Source organism: Tachyglossus aculeatus, chromosome 1, assembly GCF_015852505.1.
Source record: "Tachyglossus aculeatus isolate mTacAcu1 chromosome 1, mTacAcu1.pri, whole genome shotgun sequence".
Lineage (NCBI taxonomy): Eukaryota > Metazoa > Chordata > Mammalia > Monotremata > Tachyglossidae > Tachyglossus > Tachyglossus aculeatus.
The window spans coordinates 5,502,653-5,522,649 of NC_052066.1; the positions used below are offsets into that span (position 1 = coordinate 5,502,653).

The 19,997-nt window shown below is 49.4% G+C and overlaps 1 protein-coding gene across 1 annotated transcript in view; it reads right to left on the reverse strand.

The window, feature by feature from the left end:
- The window catches only part of OBSL1 (obscurin like cytoskeletal adaptor 1), a 73,549-nt gene extending 53,884 nt beyond the window's left edge, over positions 1 to 19,665 (reverse strand). Inside the window, exons 1-6 of the mRNA XM_038752459.1 lie at positions 19,606 to 19,665; positions 14,346 to 14,768; positions 13,977 to 14,048; positions 13,008 to 13,871; positions 7,930 to 8,199; positions 5,637 to 5,897 (exon numbers count right to left, since the gene is read on the reverse strand). Coding sequence (XP_038608387.1) covers positions 5,637 to 5,897; positions 7,930 to 8,199; positions 13,008 to 13,871; positions 13,977 to 14,048; positions 14,346 to 14,754 — 1,876 coding nt within the window. The 5' untranslated portion in view covers positions 14,755 to 14,768; positions 19,606 to 19,665. The remainder of the gene's footprint in view (positions 1 to 5,636; positions 5,898 to 7,929; positions 8,200 to 13,007; positions 13,872 to 13,976; positions 14,049 to 14,345; positions 14,769 to 19,605) is intronic.
- Between the last annotated feature and the right edge of the window lie 332 nt (positions 19,666 to 19,997).

Below are 19,997 nucleotides of genomic sequence, written 5' to 3' on the forward strand. Positions count from 1 at the left end.
TCTCTCTTTCTTTCTCTCTCTCTCCTTTCTTTCTTTCTTTCTTTCTCTCTCTCTTTCTTTCTTTCTTTCTTTCTTTCTTTCTTTCTTTCTTTCATTCCCTTTCTTTTTCCTTACTCTCTTTCCTTTCTTTCTTTCCTTTCTCTCTCTCTCTCTTTCTTTTTTTCTCTCTCTCTCCTTTCTTTCTTTCTTTCTTTCTTTCTTTCTTTCTTTCTCTCTCTCTTTCCTTTCTTTCTTTCTTTCTCCTTACTCTCCTTTCTTTCTTTCTTTCTTTCTTTCTTTCTTTCTTTCTCTCTTTCCTTTATTTTTTTCTCTTTCTCTCTTTCTTTCTGTCTTTCTCTTTCTCCCCCTTATCTCTTTCGCTTTCTTCTTTCTCTTTCTCCCCCTTATCTTTCTTCCTTTCTTCTTTCTTTCTTTCTTTCTTTCTTTCTCTCTCTCTCTTTCTTTCTCTCTCTCTTTCTTTCTTTTTCCTTACTCTCTCTCTCTCTCTTTCTTTCTCTCTCTCTTTCTTTCTTTCTTTCTTTCTTTCTTTTTCTTTCTTTCTTTCTTTCTTTCTTTCTCTCTCTTTCCTTTCTTTCTCTCTCTCTCTTTCCTTTCTTTCTTTCTTTCTTTCTCTCTCTCTCTTTCCTTTCTTTCTTTCTTTCTTTCTTTCTTTCTTTCTTTCTTTCTTTCTTTCTCTCTCTCTTTCCTTCTGTCTTTCTCTTTCTCCCCCTTATCTCTTTCGCTTTCTTCTTTCTCTTTCTCCCCCTTATCTTTCTTCCTTTCTTCTTTCTTTCTTTCTCCTTACTCTCCTTTCTTTTTTCTTTCTTTCTTTCTTTCTTTCTTTCTTTCTCTCTCTCTCTCTCTCTCTTTCTTTCTTTCTCTCTCTCTTTCTTTCTTTCTTTCTTTCTTTCTCTTTCTTTTTCCTTACTCTCTCTCTTTCTTTCTCTCTCTCTCTTTCTTTCTTTTTCTTTCTTTCTTTCTTTCTTTCTTTCTCTCTCTTTCCTTTCTTTTTTCTCTTTCTCTCTTTCTTTCTTTTTCTTTCTTTCTTTCTTTCTTTCTTTCTTTCTTTCTCTCTCTTTCTTTTTCCTTACTCTCCTTTCTTTCTTTCTTTCTCTCTCTCTCTCTCCTTTCTTTCTCTCTCTTTCTTTCCTTTCTTTCTTTCTTTCTTTCTTTCTCTCTCTTTCCTTTCTTTCTGTGTTTCTCTTTCTCCCCCTTATCTTTCTTCCTTTCTTCTTTCTTTCTTTCTTTCTTTCTCTTTCTTTCTTTCTTTCTTCCTTCCTTCCTCCCTCCCTCCCTCCCTCCCTCCTTCCTTCCTTCCTTTCTTTCTTTCTTTCTTTTTCTTTTTCTTTCTTTCTCTCTCTTTCTTTCTTTTCTTTTTCTTTTTCTTTCTCTCTCTCTCTTTCTCTTTCTCTCTTTCTCTTTCTCCCCCTTATCTCTCTTTCTATGACTCTACCCATTAGACTGCACTGCTTCTCTCTCAGATCCTTTTCTGTATCCTCTGTCCAGTCTTCCCCTCCATGCCCCCCCGTGGATTTTGGAGGGTTTTTTGTGGTATTTGTCAAGGGCTTAGTATGCACCACGCACTGTTCTGAATGCTGGGATACATACAAGCTAATCGGGTTGGACACAGCCCCTGTCCCACATAAGGTTACAAGGCACATAACAAGCACTTAACATCCTTCTAGACTGTGCCCTTCTAGACTGTGAGCCCATTGTTGGGTAGGGACTGTCTCTATATGTTGCCAACTTGTACTTCCCAAGCGCTTAGTACAGTGCTCTGCACACAGTAAGCGCTCAATAAATGCAATTGAATTCCCACATAGAGAAGGGGTGTGCCTAGTGGCTATAGCCCGGTCCTGAGAGTCAAGAAGGACCTGGGTTCTAATCTCTGCTCCACCACATTTCTGCTTTGTGACCTTGGACAAGTCACATTACTTCTCTGGGTCTCAGTCCCTCATCTGTAAAATGGGGATTAAGACTGTGAGCCCCATGTGGGACAGGGACTGTGTCCAATCTGAATATCTTGTATCTACCCCAGTTCTCAATACAGCATCCGACACACACCAAGTGCTTTCTTACCATTAAAAAAAATCCTCTCAGAGGGCATGGAGGGGAAGACTGGGAGAACATTATTATTTCTATGAATGTCTGCCTCCCCCCTTTAGACTGTCAGCTCATTGTGGGCAGGGAATGTGTTCATCATCCTCTCCCAAGCGCTTAGTCTAGTGCTCTGCACAGTAAGTGCTCAATAAATAGTATTGAAAGAAAGAAAGAAAGAAAGGAAGGAAGAAAGAAAGAAAAAAGAGAAAAAAGGTGGAAAAAGAGAAAGAAAGAAAGGAAGGAAGAAGAAAAAGAGAGATAAGGGGGAGAAAGAGAGAGAAAGAGATAAGGGGGAGAAAGAGAAAAAGCGAAAGAAAAAAAGAAAGAAAAAAGAAAGAAAGAAAGAAAGAAAGAAAAAGAAAGAAAGAAAGAGAAAGGGGAGAAAGAAAAAGAAAGCAGAAAGAAAGGAAATAAGATAAGGGGGAAAGAGAGAAAGAAAAAGGAGAAAGAAAGAGATAAGGGGGAGAAAGAGAAAGAGAGAAAGAAAGAGATAAGGGGGAGAAAGAGAAAGAAAGAAAGAGAGAAATATGGGGGAGAAAGAGAAAGAGAGCGAGAGAGAAAGAAAGAGAGAAAGAAAGAAAGAAAGAAAGAGAGAAAGAAAGAAGGAAAGAAAGAAAGAAAGAAAGAAAGAAAAAAGAAAGAAAGAAAGAAAAAAGAAAGAAAGAAAGAAAAAAGAAAGAGAGAGATAAGGGGGGAGAAAGAGAATGGAAATAAAGAAAGAGAGAGATAAGGGGGAGAAAGAAAGAGAGAAAGAGTAAGGGGGAAAGAGAAAAAAGTAAGAAGAAAAGAAGAAAGATAAGGGGGAGAAAGAGAGAAAGAGAAGTAAAGAAAGAGAGAGAGATAAGGGGGAGAAAGAGAAAGAGAGAAAGAGTAAGGGGGGAAGAGAATAAAGAAAGAAGAAAGGAAGAAAGATAAGGGGGAGAAAGAGAGAAAGAGAAAGAGGAAAGAAAAAGAAAGAAAGAGCTAAGGGGGAGAAAGAGAAAGAAAGAAAGAAAGAAAGAAAGAAAGAAAGAAAGAAGGAAAGAAAGAAAGAAAACAAGAAAGAAAGAAAGAGATAAGGGGGAGAAAGAGAAAGAGAGAGAAAGAGGATGAAAGATAAGGGGGAGAAAGAGAGAGAAAGAAAGAAGAAAGAGAGAGATTGGGGGAGAAAGAGAGAGAAAGAAAGAAGAAAGAGAGAGATCGGGGGAGAAAGACAAAGAGACAGAAAGAAAAAGAAAGAGAAAGAAAGAGAGTAAGGGAGAGAAAGAGAAAGAAGAAGGAAAGGAAGAGAGAGAGATAAGGGGGAGAAAGACAAAGAGAGAAAGAAAGAAAAAAGAAAAAGAGAATGAGAGTAAGGGGGAGAAAGAGAAAGACAAAGAAAATGAGAAAGAAAGAGTAAGGGGGAGAAAGAGAAAGAAAGAAGTAAGAAAGGAAGAAAGATAAGGGGGAGAAAGAGAGAAAGAAAGAAAGATAAAGAATGAGTAAGGGGGAGAAAGAGAAAGAAAGAAAGAAGGAGGAAAGGAAGAAAGATAAGGGAGAGAAAGAGAAAGAAGGAAGAAAGAGAAAGAGAAGGAAGAAAGAAAGGAAGGAAGAAAGAAAGAGAGAAAGAAAGAGAGAAAGAGAGAAAGAAAGAGAGAAAGAGAGAGAGAGAGAAAGAAAGAAAGAAAGAAAGGAGGAAAGGAAGGAAGAAAGAAGGAAAGAAAGAAAGAAAAAGAAAGAAAGAAAGAAAAGAAAAGAGAGAAAGAAAGAAAGAAAGAGAGAAAGAAAGAGAGAAAGAGAGAAAGAAAGAGAGAAAGAGAGAGAGAATGAGAAAGAGAGAAAAAGAAAGAAAAAAGAGAAAGAAAGAAAGAAAGAGAAAAAAGAAAGAAAGAGAGAGAAAGAAAGAAAGAAAGAAAAAGAAAGAAAGAAAGAAAGAAAGAAAGAAAGAAAGAAAGAAAAAGAAAGAAAGAAAGAAAGAGAGAAAAAGAAAGAAAAGCCAGCCCAGAGGACCTGGGAAGGATTTGAGGGGTGAAGAGGGAACCAGGGCCCCCGACCAGGGCCGCGGAGCGGGCACGGCCCACGGCTGGAGGCCCACAGCCTGCGGGGGCCGCGGCCGAGGCCGAAGACGGGAGGGCAGGGGAGGAGGGGGGCTGAGCCAGCCCCCCGGAGCCCGGGAAGGGCACCGGGGCCCTGCGTCCCAGCTCGTTGAGCGGCCAGGGGCCTGCGTCCCCCTGCCCCGGCCCCGCCGCCTCCCCCGCCCGCAGACGGCCCACCCAGCCGGCCCCCCGGGCCCACTCGCTGCCGCTGCAGCCGGTCGGTGCAGGGGGGCTCTCGGGGCGGGGCAGCGGGGGCCTCCAGCGCGGCAGGGCCGTGTTCCCCGACCCCAGGCTCAGCCGGGCCCCGAGCGGGGGGCCCGGAGGGGCTGGCCGGGCACCCGCCCTGGGAGATGGGGGGGCGGGTTGCGGGAGGCCCGACCGGCCTCCACACGCCCTGAGCTTCCTCCCCCCCTCAACCTCCAGCCCCGTCGCCTCCACCCACCCGTCCCCTGCCGGCCCCCCACCCTCCCTCCTGGTGTCTTCCCGGTGTGTGATGAGCCAAGCGCCTAGTACAGTGCTCTGCACACGGGAAGTGCTCGATCAATGCCACCGACAGATGGTACTCCTCAAGCCTGGCGAGTTCAGCGTCGGTTCTCCACCCTGGACGTGGAGAGGCCCAGTGTTCCCCACGGCATCTCACCTCCCCTGCTCCCGTGCCATCCCACTGCCCTTTCTCCCACACCATCCCACCTCCCCTTCTCCCATGCCATCCCACTGCCCTTTCTCCCACACCATCCCACCTCCCCTTCCTTCACACATCCTTCCTCCCCTTCTCCCACGCAATCCTACCTTCTCTTTTCCCACCCCACCCCACCTCCCCTTCCTTCACGCCATCCCACCTGCCCTTCTCCCACACCACCCCACCAGCCTTTCTCCAATGCCCATCTCATCTCCCCTTTCTTCATGCCATCCCTCCTCCCCTTCTCCCACACCATCCTACCTCCTCTTCTCCATGCCATCCTACCTTCTCTTCTCCCACACCATCCTACCTCCTCTTCTCCCATGCCATCCTACCTCCTCTTCTCCCACACCATCCCTCCTCCCCTTCTCCCATGCCATCCTACCTCTTCTCCCATGCCATCCTACCTCCTCTTCTCCATGCCATCCTACCTCTACTTCTCCCACGCCATCTTACCTCCCCTTCTCCCATGCCATCCTACCTCCTCTTCTCCATGTCATCCTACCTCCTCTTCTCCCATGCCATCCTACCTCCTCTTCTTCATGCCATCTTACCTCCTCTTCTCCCATGCCATCCCTCCTCCCCTTCTCCCACACCATCCTACCTCCTCTTCTCCATGCCATCCTACCTCCTCTTCTCCCACACCATCCTATCTCCTCTTCTCCCACGCCACCCCTCCTCCTCTTCTCCCACGCCATCCCTCCCCTCCTTCTCCCACATCCCCCCACCTCCCCTTCTCCCACATCCCCCCCACCCCCCTCTCTCCCACGCCCTCCCACCTCCCCTTCTCCCGTCAATCACTGGCAAAGCCAGGCGAAACTCACACGTGACCCTGAGCTGGGCAGAGGTGTGGGACGCGCCCAGGCTGAAGGTGACGGTGCCCGCATCTCGACCGGTGACCCCAACCAGCACCAGGGAGTGGGTGCGACCGAAGCGGGTCTGCAGGACGCGGGGGGAGGCGGGCAACTGCTGCCCATCCCGGCTCCAGAGCCCTCCAGCCTCGGCCTCCCGCGTCTTCACCGACAATACGACATTCTCCCCCTCCAACGCTTCCAGCTTCCGGGGCAGTCGCTGCAAGATTGGGCCTGGAGAAATTGAGGGAGGGGGCGGCACGGCTTGGCACAGTTCTTCCATCCCCCCGGCCTGGCCCGCACCCTCGTCCCCTCCCCGGTTACGAGCCTTTCTGGAGAATGTCACCACAAAATATTCCTAATAATCATAATTGCCGGGCCCCTGTGTCTGCTTCTCTTCCTCCCCTCACTCTGGAAGTCTTCCCTGCTTTTTCATTCATTATGGAATTTGTTAAACTCTTACTATCATCATCATCATCATCGTCAATCGTATTTATTGAGCGCTTACTGTGTGCAGAGCACTGGACTAAGCGCTTGGGAAGTACAAGTTGGCAACATATAGAGACGGTCCCTACCCAACAGTGGGCTCACAGTCTAAAAAGGGGAGACAGAGAACAAAACCAAACATACTAACAAAATAAAATAAATAGAATAGATATGTACAAGTAAAAGAAATAAATAAATAATTTAAATAAATTACTATGTGTCAAGCACCGGGGTAGATACAACTTAATCATTGTTTAGTGGATAATAATAACGATGGTATTTGCTAAGCACTGTTGGGATACAAGGTGATCAGGTTGTCCCACGTGGGGCTCACAGTCACAATCTCCATTTTACAGAGGAGGGAGCTGAGGCCCAGAGAAGTTAAGTGGCTTGCCCAAAGTCACACAGCTGACAATTGGCGGAGCCGGGATTTGAACCCATGATCTCTGACTCCAAAGTCCGTGCTTTTTCCACTGAGCCACGCTGCTTCTCTGATAAAGCAGGGGCCTGAGAGACAGAAGGTCACGGGTTCTGATCCCGGCTGTGCCACTTATCTGCTGTGTGACCTTGGGCAAGTCACTTTATTTCTCTGTGCTTCAGTGACCTCGTCTGTAAAATGGGGATTGAGACTGTGAGCCCCACGTGGGACAGGGACTGTGTCCAACTCAATTTGCTTGTACCCACTGCCGTCCTTAATACCATGCCTGGCACATAATAAGCCCTTAGCAAACATTATTATTATTATTATTATTATTATTATTATTATTATCAGGTCAGACACAGTCCCCGTCCCATACGGGGCTTACAGCCCAAGTGGGAGGGAGAACAAGGTTTGAATCCCCATTTTACAGCTGAGGAAACCAAGGCCCAGAGACGTCAAGTAACTTGCCCAAGGTCACCCAGCAGACAAGTGGTGGAGGTAAGATTAGAACCCAGCTCCTTCTGACTCCCAGGCCCGGGATCTTTCCACTAATAATAATAATAATAATGTTGGTATTTGTTAAGCGCTTACTCTGTGCAAAGCACTGTTCTAAGCGCTGGGGGGAACACAAGGAGATGAGGTTGTCCCATGGGGGGCTCACAGTCTTAATCCCCATTTTACAGATGAGGGAACCGAGGCACAGAGAAGTGAAGTGACTTGCCCAAGGTCACACAGCAGACATGTGGGGGAGGTGGGATTCGAACCCATGACCTCTGCCTCCCAAGCCCAGGCTCTTCCCACTGAGCCACGCACTAGAGAAGCAGCGTCGCTCAGTGGAAAGAGCCCGGCCTTGGGACTCGGAAGGGCGTGGGTTCTAATCCCGGCTCCGCCGCTTGTCCTCTGGGTGACCTTGGGCAGGTCACTTGACGTCTCCGGGCCTTGGTTTCCTCAGCTGTAAAACGGGGATCCAAACCCTGTTCTCCCTCCTACTTCGGCCGTGGGCATGTCACTTCGCCGATGAGGCCTCAGTGACCTCATCTTTTAGACTGTGAGCCCACTGTTGGGTAGGGACTGTCTCTATATATTGCCAACTTGGACTTCCCAAGCGCTTAGTACAGTGCTCTGCACATAGTAAGCGCTCAATAAATATGACTGATGATGATGATGATGAAAACGGGGATGGAGACCACGAGCCCCACGTGGGACAGGGACTGCGTCCAACTGGATTTGATAGTCTCCGCCCTAGCACTCAGTCCAGTGCCCGGCGCAAAGGAAGCGCTTACCAAATACCGCAATTATTATTATTATTATTATTAGGCCACACTGCTTCCTGCTTGACTTACGTCCGTCCCTCCTTACCCCTGACGGTCAGGACGGCCACGGTGCGGACGCGGCCCCGCATCTCACACAGGTAGACGCCGTCGTCGTCGGGCTGCAGGTCGTGGATGGCCAAGCGCCTCACCGGGCCCGCCTCGCCCAGCTCGTACTTGGCACTGGGCTGCAGCCTCCGTTCTTCCCGGAACCAGGCCGTGGGCTCTCCCGGGGCGGGCACCTCACACTCCAGCACGGCGCTCCCGAGCTCGTCCCCTTCCACGTCTTCCAACGGCACCGCGAATCGCACTCGGGGCTCTGGGACCAGAGAAGAGCGGTGGGGTCGGACGGGGATGGTGGGTGGTCTCCCTCTCGGCCCCCTCTTCCCTCCCCCGGCCGCTCTCCTCCTCCAGCTCACTCCTCTAATAATAATAACGATGATGGCATTTATTAATCAATCAATCAATCGTATTTATTGAGCGCTTACTATGTGCAGAGCACTGTACTAAGCGCTTGGGAAGTACAAATTGGCATCACATAGAGACAGTCCCTACCCGATAGTGGGCTCACAGTCTAAAAGGGGCAGAGCACTGTTCTAAACGCTGGGGAGTTTACAAGGGGATCAGGTTGTCCCGCATGGGGCTCCCGGCCTTAATCCCCACTTTACAGGTGAGGTAACTGAGGCACAGAAAAGTGACTTGCCCAAGGTCACACAGCTGACGAGTGGCTCTAATTCATTCATTCATTCATTCAGTCGTATTTATTGAGCGCTTACTGTGTGCAGAGCACTGTACTAAGCGCTTGGGAAGTACAAGTTGGCAACATAGAGAGATGGTCCCTACCCAACAGCGGGCTCACAGTCTAAGGGGTGGGGGTGGGGGGGGTTTGGCATTGGCTCTAATCATCATCAATCGTATTTATTGAGCGCTTACTATGTGCAGAGCACTGTACTAAGCGCTTGGGAAGTACAAATTGGCAACATATAGAGACAGTCCCTACCCAACAGTGGGCGCACAAACGTTTCCCTGGGCCTCCATCTCATCTCATCCTTCTAGACCGTGAGCCCGTTGTTGGGTAGGGACCGTCTCTGTATGTTGCCAGTTTGAACTTCCCAAGCGCTTAGTCCAGTGCTCTGCCCGCCGTAAGCGCTCAATAAATACGATTGAATGAATGAATGAATGAATCTATCTCACCTCGACCCCTCACCTCTGGCCCGGAAAGGCCTCCCTCCTCAAATCCCTCAGACAACGACTCTCCCCCCTTTCAAAGACTTATTGAAGGCCCACCTCCTCCCAGTGGTCTTCCTTGACTAAGCCCCCCTTTCCCCTTCTCATCAATCAATCAATCAATCAATCGTACTTATTGAGCGCTTACTGTGTGCAGAGCACTGGACTAAGCGCTTGGGAAGTCCAAGTTGGCAACCTCTAGAGACAGTCCCTACCCAACAGTGGGCTCACAGTCTAAAAGGGGGAGACAGAGGGCAAAACCAAACATACTAACAAAATAAAATAAATAGAATAGATATGTACAAGTAAAATAAATAAATAAATAAATAGAGTAATAAATCTGTACAAACATATCTACATATATACAGGTGCTGTGGGGAAGGGAAGGAGGTAAAATGGGGGGGGGGGATGGAGAGGGGGACGAGGGGGAGAGGAAGGAAGGGGCTCAGTCTGGGAAGGCCTCCTGGAGGAGGTGAGCTCTCCCTCTCCCTTCTGCGTCGCCCTGACTCGCTCCCTTTCTTCATCCCCCGTCCCAGCCCCGCACCGCTTCTGTCCTCCTCCCTCATTTGTTGATTAAATAAATATCTGTCTCCCCCCTTCCAGACTGTGAGCTTACTGTGGGCAGGGAATATGTTTGTTGTTGTATTGTCCTCTCCCAAGTGCTTCGCATTCGTTCATTCAATCGTATTTATTGAGCGCTTACTGTGTGCAGAGCACTGTACTAAGTGCTTGGGAAGTACAAGTTGGCAACATATAGTACAGTTCTCTAGATGTTGCCAACTTGTACTTACCAAGCGCTTAGTACAGTGCTCTGCACACAGTAAGTGCTCAATAAATACGATTGATTGATTGACTCTCTGCACATAGTAAGGGCTCATAAATACGCCTGAATGAACGAATGAATGCTTTATATACTGCTCTGCATATGGTAAATGCTCAGTAAATACAACTGAATGAATGAGAAGCAGCGTGGCCAAGTGTGTACAGGGAGGCCGGGCCTGGGACTCAGAAAGTCCTACTAATAATAATGATGACGGCATTTGTTGAGCGCTTACTATGTGCAAAGCACTGTTCTAAGTTCCGGGCAGGATACAAGGTGATCAAGTTGTCCCATGCGGGGGCTCACAGTCTTAATCCCCCAGTTTCCAGGTGAGGTAACTGAGGCACAGAGAAATCAAGCAACTTGCCCAAGGTCACACAGCTGACAATTGGCGGAGCCGGGATTTGAACCCACGACCTCTGACTCCAAAGCCCGTGCTCTTTCCACTGAGTCACGCTGCTTCTCGTGGATTCTAATCCCGGCTCCGCCACTTATCTGCCGTTCATTCATTCATTCAATCATATTTATTAAATGCTTACTGTGTGCAGAGCACTGTCCTAAGAGCTTGGGAAAGAACAATTCAACAAGAAGAGTGACAATCCCTGCCCACCTTGGGCAGGTCACTTCGCTTTTCTGTGCCTCAGTTCCCTCATCTGTCAAATGGGGATGGAGACTGTGAGCCCCACGTGGGACAGGGACTGTGTCCAACCCGATTTGCTTATATTCAATGGTATTTATTGAGCGCTTACTGTGTGCAGAGCACTGTACTAAGCGCTTGGAAATTACAATTCGGCAACAGATAGAGATGGTCCCTACCCAACAATGGGCTCAGTGCCCGGTAATAATAATAATAATGATGATGACATTTATTAAGTGCTTACTATGTGCAAAGCACTGTTCTAAGCACTAGGGAGGTTACAAGGTGATCAGGTTGTCCCACGGGGGGCTCACAGTCTTCATCTGTGTGACTTTGGGCAAGTCACTTAACTACTCTGTGCCTCAGTTACCTCATCTGTAAAATGGGGATTAAGACGGTGAGCCCCCTTGGGACAACCTGATCACCTTGTAACCTCCCCAGAGCATAGAACAGTGCTTTGCACATAGTAAGCACTTAATAAATGCCATCACTATTATTATTATTATTATTATCCCCATTTTACAGATGAGGTACTGAAGCCCAGAGAAGTGACTTGCCCAAAGTCACCCAGCTGACAATTGGCGGAGCTGGGGTTTGAACCCACGACCTCTGACTCCAAAGCCCGGGCTCTTTCCACTGAGCCACGCTGCTTCTCTAACATAGTAAGCACCTAATAAATACCACAGACTGTCAGCTCATCGTGGGCAGGGAAGTGAACGTTGATTGCTGTATCGTCCTCACCCAAGCGCTTAGTACAGTGCTCTGCACACAGTAAGCGCTTAATAAATGCCATCACTATTATTATTATTATTATCCCCATTTTACAGATGAGGTACTGAAGCCCAGAGAAGTGACTTGCCCAAAGTCACCCAGCTGACAATTGGCGGAGCCGGGGTTTGAACCCATGACCTCTGACTCCAAAGCCCGGGCCCTTTCCACTGAGCCACACTGCTTCTCTAGCATAGTAAGCACCTAATAAATACCACAGACTGTCAGCTCATCATGGGCAGGGAAGTGAACGTTGATTGTTGTATCGTCCTCACCCAAGCGCTTAGTACAGTGCTCTGCACACAGTAAGCGCTTGATAAATGGCATCACTATTATTATTATTATTATCCCCATTTTACAGATGAGGTACTGAAGCCCAGAGAAGCGAAGTGACTTGCCCAAAGTCACACAGCTGACAATTGGCGGAGCCGGGGTTTGAACCCATGACCTCTGACTCCAAAGCCCGGGCTCTTTCCACTGAGCCACACTGCTTCTCTAGCATAGTAAGCACCTAATAAATACCACACTCTGTCAGCTCATCATGGGCAGGGAAGTGAACGTTGATTGTTGTATCGTCCTCACCCAAGCGCTTAGTACAGTGCTCTGCACACAGTAAGAGCTTAATAAATGCCATCACTATTATTATTATCCCCATTTTACAGATGAGGTACTGAAGCCCAGAGAAGCGAAGTGACTTGCCCAAAGTCACACAGCTGACAATTGGCGGAGCCGGGGTTTGAACCCATGACCTCTGACTCCAAAGCCCGGGCTCTTTCCACTGAGCCACACTGCTTCTCTAGCATAGTAAGCACCTAATAAATACCACACTCTGTCAGCTCATCATGGGCAGGGAAGTGAACGTTGATTGTTGTATCGTCCTCACCCAAGCGCTTAGTACAGTGCTCTGCACACAGTAAGAGCTTAATAAATGCCATCACTATTATTATTATCCCCATTTTACAGATGAGGTACTGAAGCCCAGAGAAGCGAAGTGACTTGCCCAAAGTCACACAGCTGACAATTGGCGGAGCCGGGGTTTGAACCCATGACCTCTGACTCCAAAGCCCGGGCTCTTTCCACTGAGCCACACTGCTTCGCTATCATAGTGAGCATTCTCTGTGCCTAAATCTGTAAAATGGGGATTGAAACTGTGAGCTGTCTCCGTTTGTTTCTCTGCCTCCCCCTTCTAGACTGTGAGTCCGTTGTTGGGTAGGGACCGTCTCTAGATGTTGCTGACTTGTACTTCCCAAGCGCTTAGTCCAGTGCTCTGCACACAGTAAGCGCTCAATAAATACGATCGAATGAATGAATGAAATAGAAGTAAAGCTAGAGGCACGTCTTTAACAAAATAAATAGAATAGTCTCCCCCTTCTAGACTGTGAACCCGCTGTTGGGTAGGGACTGTCTCTATATGCTGCCGATTTGTACTTCCCAAGCGCTTAGTACAGTGCTCTGCACACAGTAAGCGCTCGATAAATGCGACTGAATGAACCTACCAAATACCACAGACTGTCAGCTCATCGTGGGCAGGGTAGTGAACGTTGATTGTTGTATCGTCCTCACCCAAGCGCTTAGTACGGTGCTCTGCACACAGTAAGCGCTCAATAAATACGATTGGATGAAGGAATACGAGGACCCAGTCAAGCCCACCGCCCCGTCCCCTGGCCCCGGGCACCTTTGATGTTCAACTGGACGGCGCTGAGGGTACTCCCGGCGTCATTGCGGGCAGAGCAGACGTAGAGGCCCCGGTCATCCGGCTGGCAGTACAGGACTTTGAGGATGAAGGCCCCGTCCCGGGCCCGGTAGAGAAGATGGCGACGTCCCGGGGCCAAGGCCCGGCCGTCCCGGTGCCACACGGCCTCGGGGGCCGGCTTCCCCGTCACGTAGCAGCGGAATTTGGCGTGTTTCCCCTCGCTCACCCAGAAACTCTTGGGCTCCTGGCGACCCCCCGTCTGGGCCCCTCCGGATTTCCGACCTCGCCTGGGAAGAGGCAGGAGGGAGGCCTCCTCCTCCTCCTCCTCGGGGGTCTCCACCTGGAGCAAGGCCGCGGCCAGAGCTTCCCCCCCGGTGTCCCGGGCCCGGCAGACGTAGACCCCGGCGTCGGGGATCCGGGCCCCCCGGATCTTCAGGGAGTGGGAGCCGTCCGGCTGCGGGGTCAGCGTGAAGTGGCCGCTCTCCCACACGTGGCCCAGGGGCTGCCCATCCTTCTCCCACTGGAGCTGGACTCCCGGCCGCCCCTGCACCTGACAGGATAGGAGCACTTCCGCGCCTCGCATCACGCTCTGGGAACGGGGGGTCTGGAGGAAGATGGGGGGGCTCAGGGCTGGGGGAGGGGGGGTGTCAAGGGGCTGGGCGGAGGGCCTCTGCGTGAGAGGAAGGGGACGGGGCAGGGCTTCCACCCTATCCAGCCCCGATGTATCCGAGGGTCCCTGGCAGGGCTTAGGGGTCATGAGTGAGGGGTCCTGGGAGGGACTGGGGGCCCGGAGGGAGGGGTCCTGGGGGAGGCAGGGGGCTGGGAGCAAGGGATCATGAGAGGGACAGGGGTCCCGGGGGAGACCAGAGGCCGGGAATGAGGCACCGGAAGCCATGAGCGAGGGGTTCCAGGGAGGACAGGGGGCTGTGGGTGAGGGATTTGGGGAAGGGCCGGGGGCTGTGAGTGAGGGGGCCCAGGGGAGACCAGAGGTTGGGAACGAGGCATCCTGGGAGGGAGCAGAAGTTGTGATCAAGGGGTCCTGGGGAGGACCAAGGGCTGTGAGCAAGGGGCTCTGGGAAGGGCCAGGGGCTGTGAGCGAGGGGCTCTGGGAAGGGCCAGGGGCTGTGAGCAAGGGGCTCTGGGAAGGACCGGGTGCTTTGAGCGAGGGGCTCTGGGAAGAACCGGGGGCTGTGAGCGAGGGGCTCTGGGAAGGACTGGGAGCTGTGAGTGAGGGGCTCTGGGAAGTACTGGGGGCTGTGAGCGAGGGGCTCTGAGAAGGGCCGGGGGTTGTGAGCGAGGGGCTCTGGGAAGGGCCAGGGGCTGTGAGCGAGGGGCTCTGGGAAGGACCGGGAGCTGTGAGCGAGGGGCTCTGGGAAGGACCGGGAGCTGTGAGCGAGGGGCTCTGGGAAGGGCCAGGGCCCTTGACCCCAGAGTCCTTGACCGAGAGGGTGGCGGCGGCGTAGGCCTCTCCAGTGGGGTTGCGGGCCCTGCAGACGTAGAGGCCGGCGTCTCCGGGTCCGGCCCCCCGCAGCAGCAGGCCGCACTGGGCCCCCGCGGCCCGGGGCCTCAGCCGCTCCGAGGCCTCCAGCGGCCTCCCGTCCTTCTCCCACGTAACGGTGGGGGGTGGGGACCCCGCCAGGCGGCACTGCAGGATGGCGTCGCCCCCTTCTTCCACCTGGACCGGCTTGGGGAAGCTCAGAAAACGGGGGGCCCCTCTAAGCCCCTCCATCTTCGTCCGCAGCCCTGCCGCCCAGAAACAGAGAGACAGAGACGGGAGGGCAGGGATTGAGACTGTGAGCCCGTTGTTGGGTAGGGACCGTCTCTATATGTTGCCGACTTGTGCTTCCCAAGCACTTAGTACAGTGCTCTGCACACAGTAAGCGCTCAATAAATACGACAATGAATGAATGAATTGAGACTGTGAACCCCACGTGGGACCGGGACTGGGTCCAACCTGATTTGCTTGGATCCACTCCAGCGCTTAGTAGAGTGCCTGGCACATAGTGGGTGCTTAATAATAATAATAATAATGGTCTTTGTTCATTCATTCATTCAATCATGTTTATTGAGCGCTTACTGTGTGCAGAGCACTGTACTAAGCACTTGGGAAGTACAAGTTGGCAACATATAGAGGCGGTCCCTACCCACCAGTGGGCTCACAGTCTAGAAGACTGTGCTTAAGAAGACTTAAGAAGACTGTGTTAAGTGCTTACTATGTGCCAAGCACTGTTCTAAGCACTGGGGGGATACAAGGTCATTAGGTTGTCCCACGTGGGGCTCACAGTCTTCATCCCCGTTTCCAGATGAGGTCACTGAGGCCCAGAGAAGTGAAGTGACTTCCCCAAGGTCACACAGCGGACAAGTGGTGGAGCCAGGATTGGAACCCACGACCTTTAACTCCCAAGCCCGGGTTCTTGCCACTAAGCCATGCTACCCCCACAGATACCACAGTTATCATTAATAATAATAATAATAATAATGATGATGATGGCATTTATTAAGCACTTCCTATGTGCCAAGCACTGTTCTAAGCGCTGGGGAGGTTACAAGGTGATCAGGTTGTCCCACGGGGGGCTCACAGTCTTCATCCCCATTTTACAGATGAGGTAACTGAGGCCCAGAGAATTGAAGTGACTTGTCCAAAGTCACACAGCTGACAATTGGCGGAGCCGGAATTTGAACCCATAATACTAATAATAATAATGACAGCATTTGTTAAGCGCTTACTATGTGCAAAGCACTGTTCTAAGCGCTGAGGGGATACAAGGTGATCAGGTTGTCCCACGGGGGGCTCACAGTTTTAATCCCCATTTTACAGATGAGGGAACTGAGGCCCAGAGAAGTTAAGTGACTTGCCCAAAGTCACACAGCCGATAAGTGGAGGAGCCGTGATTCAAACCCATGACCTCTGACTCCCAAGCCCGGGCTCTTTCCACTGAGCCACGATACTATTAGAGACAGAGCGAGCGAGAGAGACAGAGACAGAGAGAGAGAGAGAGAAAGAGTTCAGGTCGGAGGGAGAGACGGTCAGACTCAGGGGAGTGAAGGAGGATGCAGAGGAGGGGGACAGGATGAAAAGACAGCTAATCAATCCATAAATGCTATTTGCTGAGCACTTACCGTGTGCCTTCCCAGACTGAGCCCCTTCCTTCCTCTCCCCCACGTCCCCCTCTCCATCCCCCGCCATCTTACCTCCTTCCCTTCCCCACAGCACCTGTATATATGGATATATGTTTGTACAGATTTATTACTCTATTTATTCATTTATTTTACTTTTACATATCTATTCTATTTATTTTATTTTGTTAGTATGTTTGGTTTTGTTCTCTGTCTCCCCCTTTTAGACTGTGAGCCCACCGTTGGGTAGAGACTGTTTCTATATGTTGCCAACTTGTACTTCCCAAGCGCTTAATACAGCGCTCTGCACACAGTAAGTGCTCAATAAATACAATTGATTGATTGCAGAGCACTGTACTAAGCGCTTGGGGTCCAAATCATCTGTATATATGTTTGTACATATTTATTACTCTATTTATTTTACTTGTACATATCTATTCTATTTATTTTATTTTGTTCATATGTTTGGTTTTGTTCTCTGTCTCCCCCTTCTAGACTGTGAGCCCACCGTTGGGTAGGGACTATCTCTATATTTTGCCAACTTGTACTTCCCAAGCGCTTAGTACATCGCTCTGCACACAGTAAGCACTCAATAAATACAATTGATTGATTGATTGATTGCAGAGCACTGTACTAAGCGCTTGGGGTCCAAATCATCTGTATATATGTTTATACATATTTATTACTCTATTTTACTTGTACATATCTATTCTATTTATTTTATTTTGTTAATATGTTTGGTTTTGTTCTCTGTCTCCCCCTTTTAGACTGTGAGCCCACTGTTGGGTAGGAACTGTCTCTAGATGTTGCCAACTTGGACTTCCCAAGCACTTAGTACAGCACTCTGCACACAGTAAGCGCTCAATAAATACGATTGATTGATTGATTGATTGATTGCAGAGCACTCTACTAAGCGCTTGGGGTCCAAATCATCTGTATATATGTTTGTACATATTTATTACTCTATTTATTTTACTTGTACATATCTATTCTATTTATTTTATTTGGTTAATATGTTTGGTTTTGTTCTCTGTCTCCCCCTTCTAGACTGTGAGCCCACCGTTGGGTAGGGACTGTCTCTAGATGTTGCCGACTTGTGCTTCCCAAGCGCTTAGTCCAGTGCTCTGCACACAGTAAGCGCTCAATAAATACGATTGATTGATGTATATATGTTTGTACATATTTATTATTCTATTTATTTAGTTACGCGTCCCCCCCGAGCAGACTGAGCCCCTTCCTTCCTCTCCCCCTCGTCCCCCTCTCCATCCCCACCATCTTACCTCCTTCCCTTCCCCACAGCACCTGTATATATGTATATATGTTTGTACATATTTATTACTCTATTTATTTATTTATTTATTTTACTTGTACATATCTATTCTATTTATTTTATTTTGTTAGTATGTTTGGTTTTGTTCTGTCTCCCCCTTTTAGACTGTGAGCCCACTGTTGAGTAGGGACTGTCTCTATATGTTGCCAATTTGTACTTCCCAAGCACTTAGTACAGTGCTCTGCACATAGTAAGCGCTCAATAAATACAATTGATGATGATGATGATGATTTATTTATTTTACTTGTACTTATCTATTGTATTTATTCTATTTTGTTAACATGTTTGGTTTTGTTCTCTGTCTCCCACTTCTAGACTGTGAGCCCACTGTTGGGTACGGACCGTCTCTAGATGTTGCCAACTTGGACTTCCCAAGCGCTTAGTCCAGTGCTCTGCACACAGGAAGCGCTCAATAAATACGATTGATTGATTGATTGATCTGTGTCCAACCTGCTGAGCTTGTCTCTACCCCAGCGCTTAGAACAGTGCCTGGCACGTAGTAAGCGCTTAACAAATACCATAAAAAGGGGCAGTGGGGGGAGAAGACAACAGAACTGGATTGCTTAGTACAGTGCTCTGCACACGGTAAGCGCTCAATAAATACGATTGATGATGATTGCTGAAGAGAGGATTTGGAGGAAACGGGAAGGTGGGGCGGGGGTGAGGGGGAAGAACGGGCTTTCCCTCGGCTTTTGGGATCAGGGTGACCTTCAGCTTCCCAACTCCGCCGCCTGCATGCAGTGTGACTTTGAGCAAACCGCTTCTCTGGGCCTCAGTGACCTTATCTGGAAAATGGGGATAGAGACTGGGAGCCCCACGGGGGACAGGGACTGTGTGCCCCACATGGAACAGGGACTGTGTCCAACCCAAATAGGCTTGTGTCCACCTCAGTGCTTAGTACTGGCACATAGTAAGCGCTTAAGGAATACTATACTTCAGAGAAGCAGTGTGGCTCAGTGGAAAGAGCCCGGGCTTTGGAGTCAGAGGTCATGGGTTCAAATCCCGGCTCCACCAAGTGTCAGCTGGGTGACTTTGGGCAAGTCACTTAACTTCTCTGGGCCTCAGTTCCCTCATCTGTCAAATGGGGATTAAGACTGGGAGCCCCCCGTGGGACAATCTGATCACCTTGTAACCTCCCAAGTGCTTAGAACAGTGCACTGCACATAGTAAGCGCTTAATAAATGCCATTAATAATAATAATAATATACTTGTACATATTTACTATTCTATTTATTCTATTCATTCATTCAATCATATTTATTGAGCGCTTACTGTGTGCAGAGCACTGTACTAAGCGCTTGGGAAGTCCAAGTTGGCAACATCTAGAGATGGTCCCTACCCAACAGCAGGCTCACAGTCTAGAAGGGGGAGACAGACAACAAAACAAAACATATTTATTTATTTTACTTGTACATATTTATTCTACTTATTTTATTCTGTTGATATGTTTTGTTTTGTTGTCTGTCTCCCCCTTCTAGACCGTGAGCCCGCTGTTGGGTAGGGACCGTCTCTAGATGTTGCCAACTCCCAAGCGCTTAGTCCAGTGCTCTGCACCCAGTAAGCACTCAATAAATACGATTGAATGAATGAACCGTTGCTTTAGCATCAATCAATCAATCATTCAATCGTATTTATTGAGCGCTTACTGGGTGCAGAGCACTGGACTAAGCGCTTGGGAAGTTCAAGTCGGTATCGTCCTCTCCCAAGCACTTAGTCCAGTGCTCTGCACCCAGTAAGTGCTCGATCATCATCATCATCAATCGTATTTATTGAGTGTTTACTGTGTGCACAGCACTGTACTAAGCGCTTGGGAAGTACAAATTGGCAACATACAGAGACAGTCCCTACCCAACAGTGGGCTCACAGTCTAAAAGATGAATTGATGAATCCAACGGGCTGACTGACTGTGAGACTTTTAGACTTTTAGACCACGAGCCCACTGTTGGGTAGGGACCGTCTCTCTGTGTTGCCAACTTGGACTTCCCAAGCGCTTAGTGCAGTGCTCTGCACACAGTAAGCGCTCAATAAATACGATTGATTGATTGATTGATTGATTGATTGACTGGACTGTAGGGCTTGGACGCAAAGAACCCCTGTCCATCCGTCCCCCGCTCCTGTGATCCCCTCACTCACCAAGAGCTTCTGTCCTCGTGCGGAGGCCCGGGATGGCACCCAATTCCGGGGATGGACGGGGCCTTGGGTCTGCCGGGGAATGGCGGAGGTGGGATTCGGCCCCTCGACCACTGTTCCCCTCCGCCGTCCGTCCGGCCCTTGCGGGGCCCCTTCTGGGGGTGGGGAGGCCCGGGTGCCCACAGCTGCCAACCCCCAAAATACCCTCTGATGACAAGGCCGGGCGATAAGGGAGCCGGCCGGCTAATTTTAGAGCTGGGAGAGACGACCCCCCGGCTGTCTGAGGGCAGCTGCTGTCTGTCTCCCCCTTTCATTCATTCATTCATTCATTCATTTATTCATTCATTTAGTCAGTCATTCAGTCATTCAGTCGTATTTATTGAGCGCTTACTTTG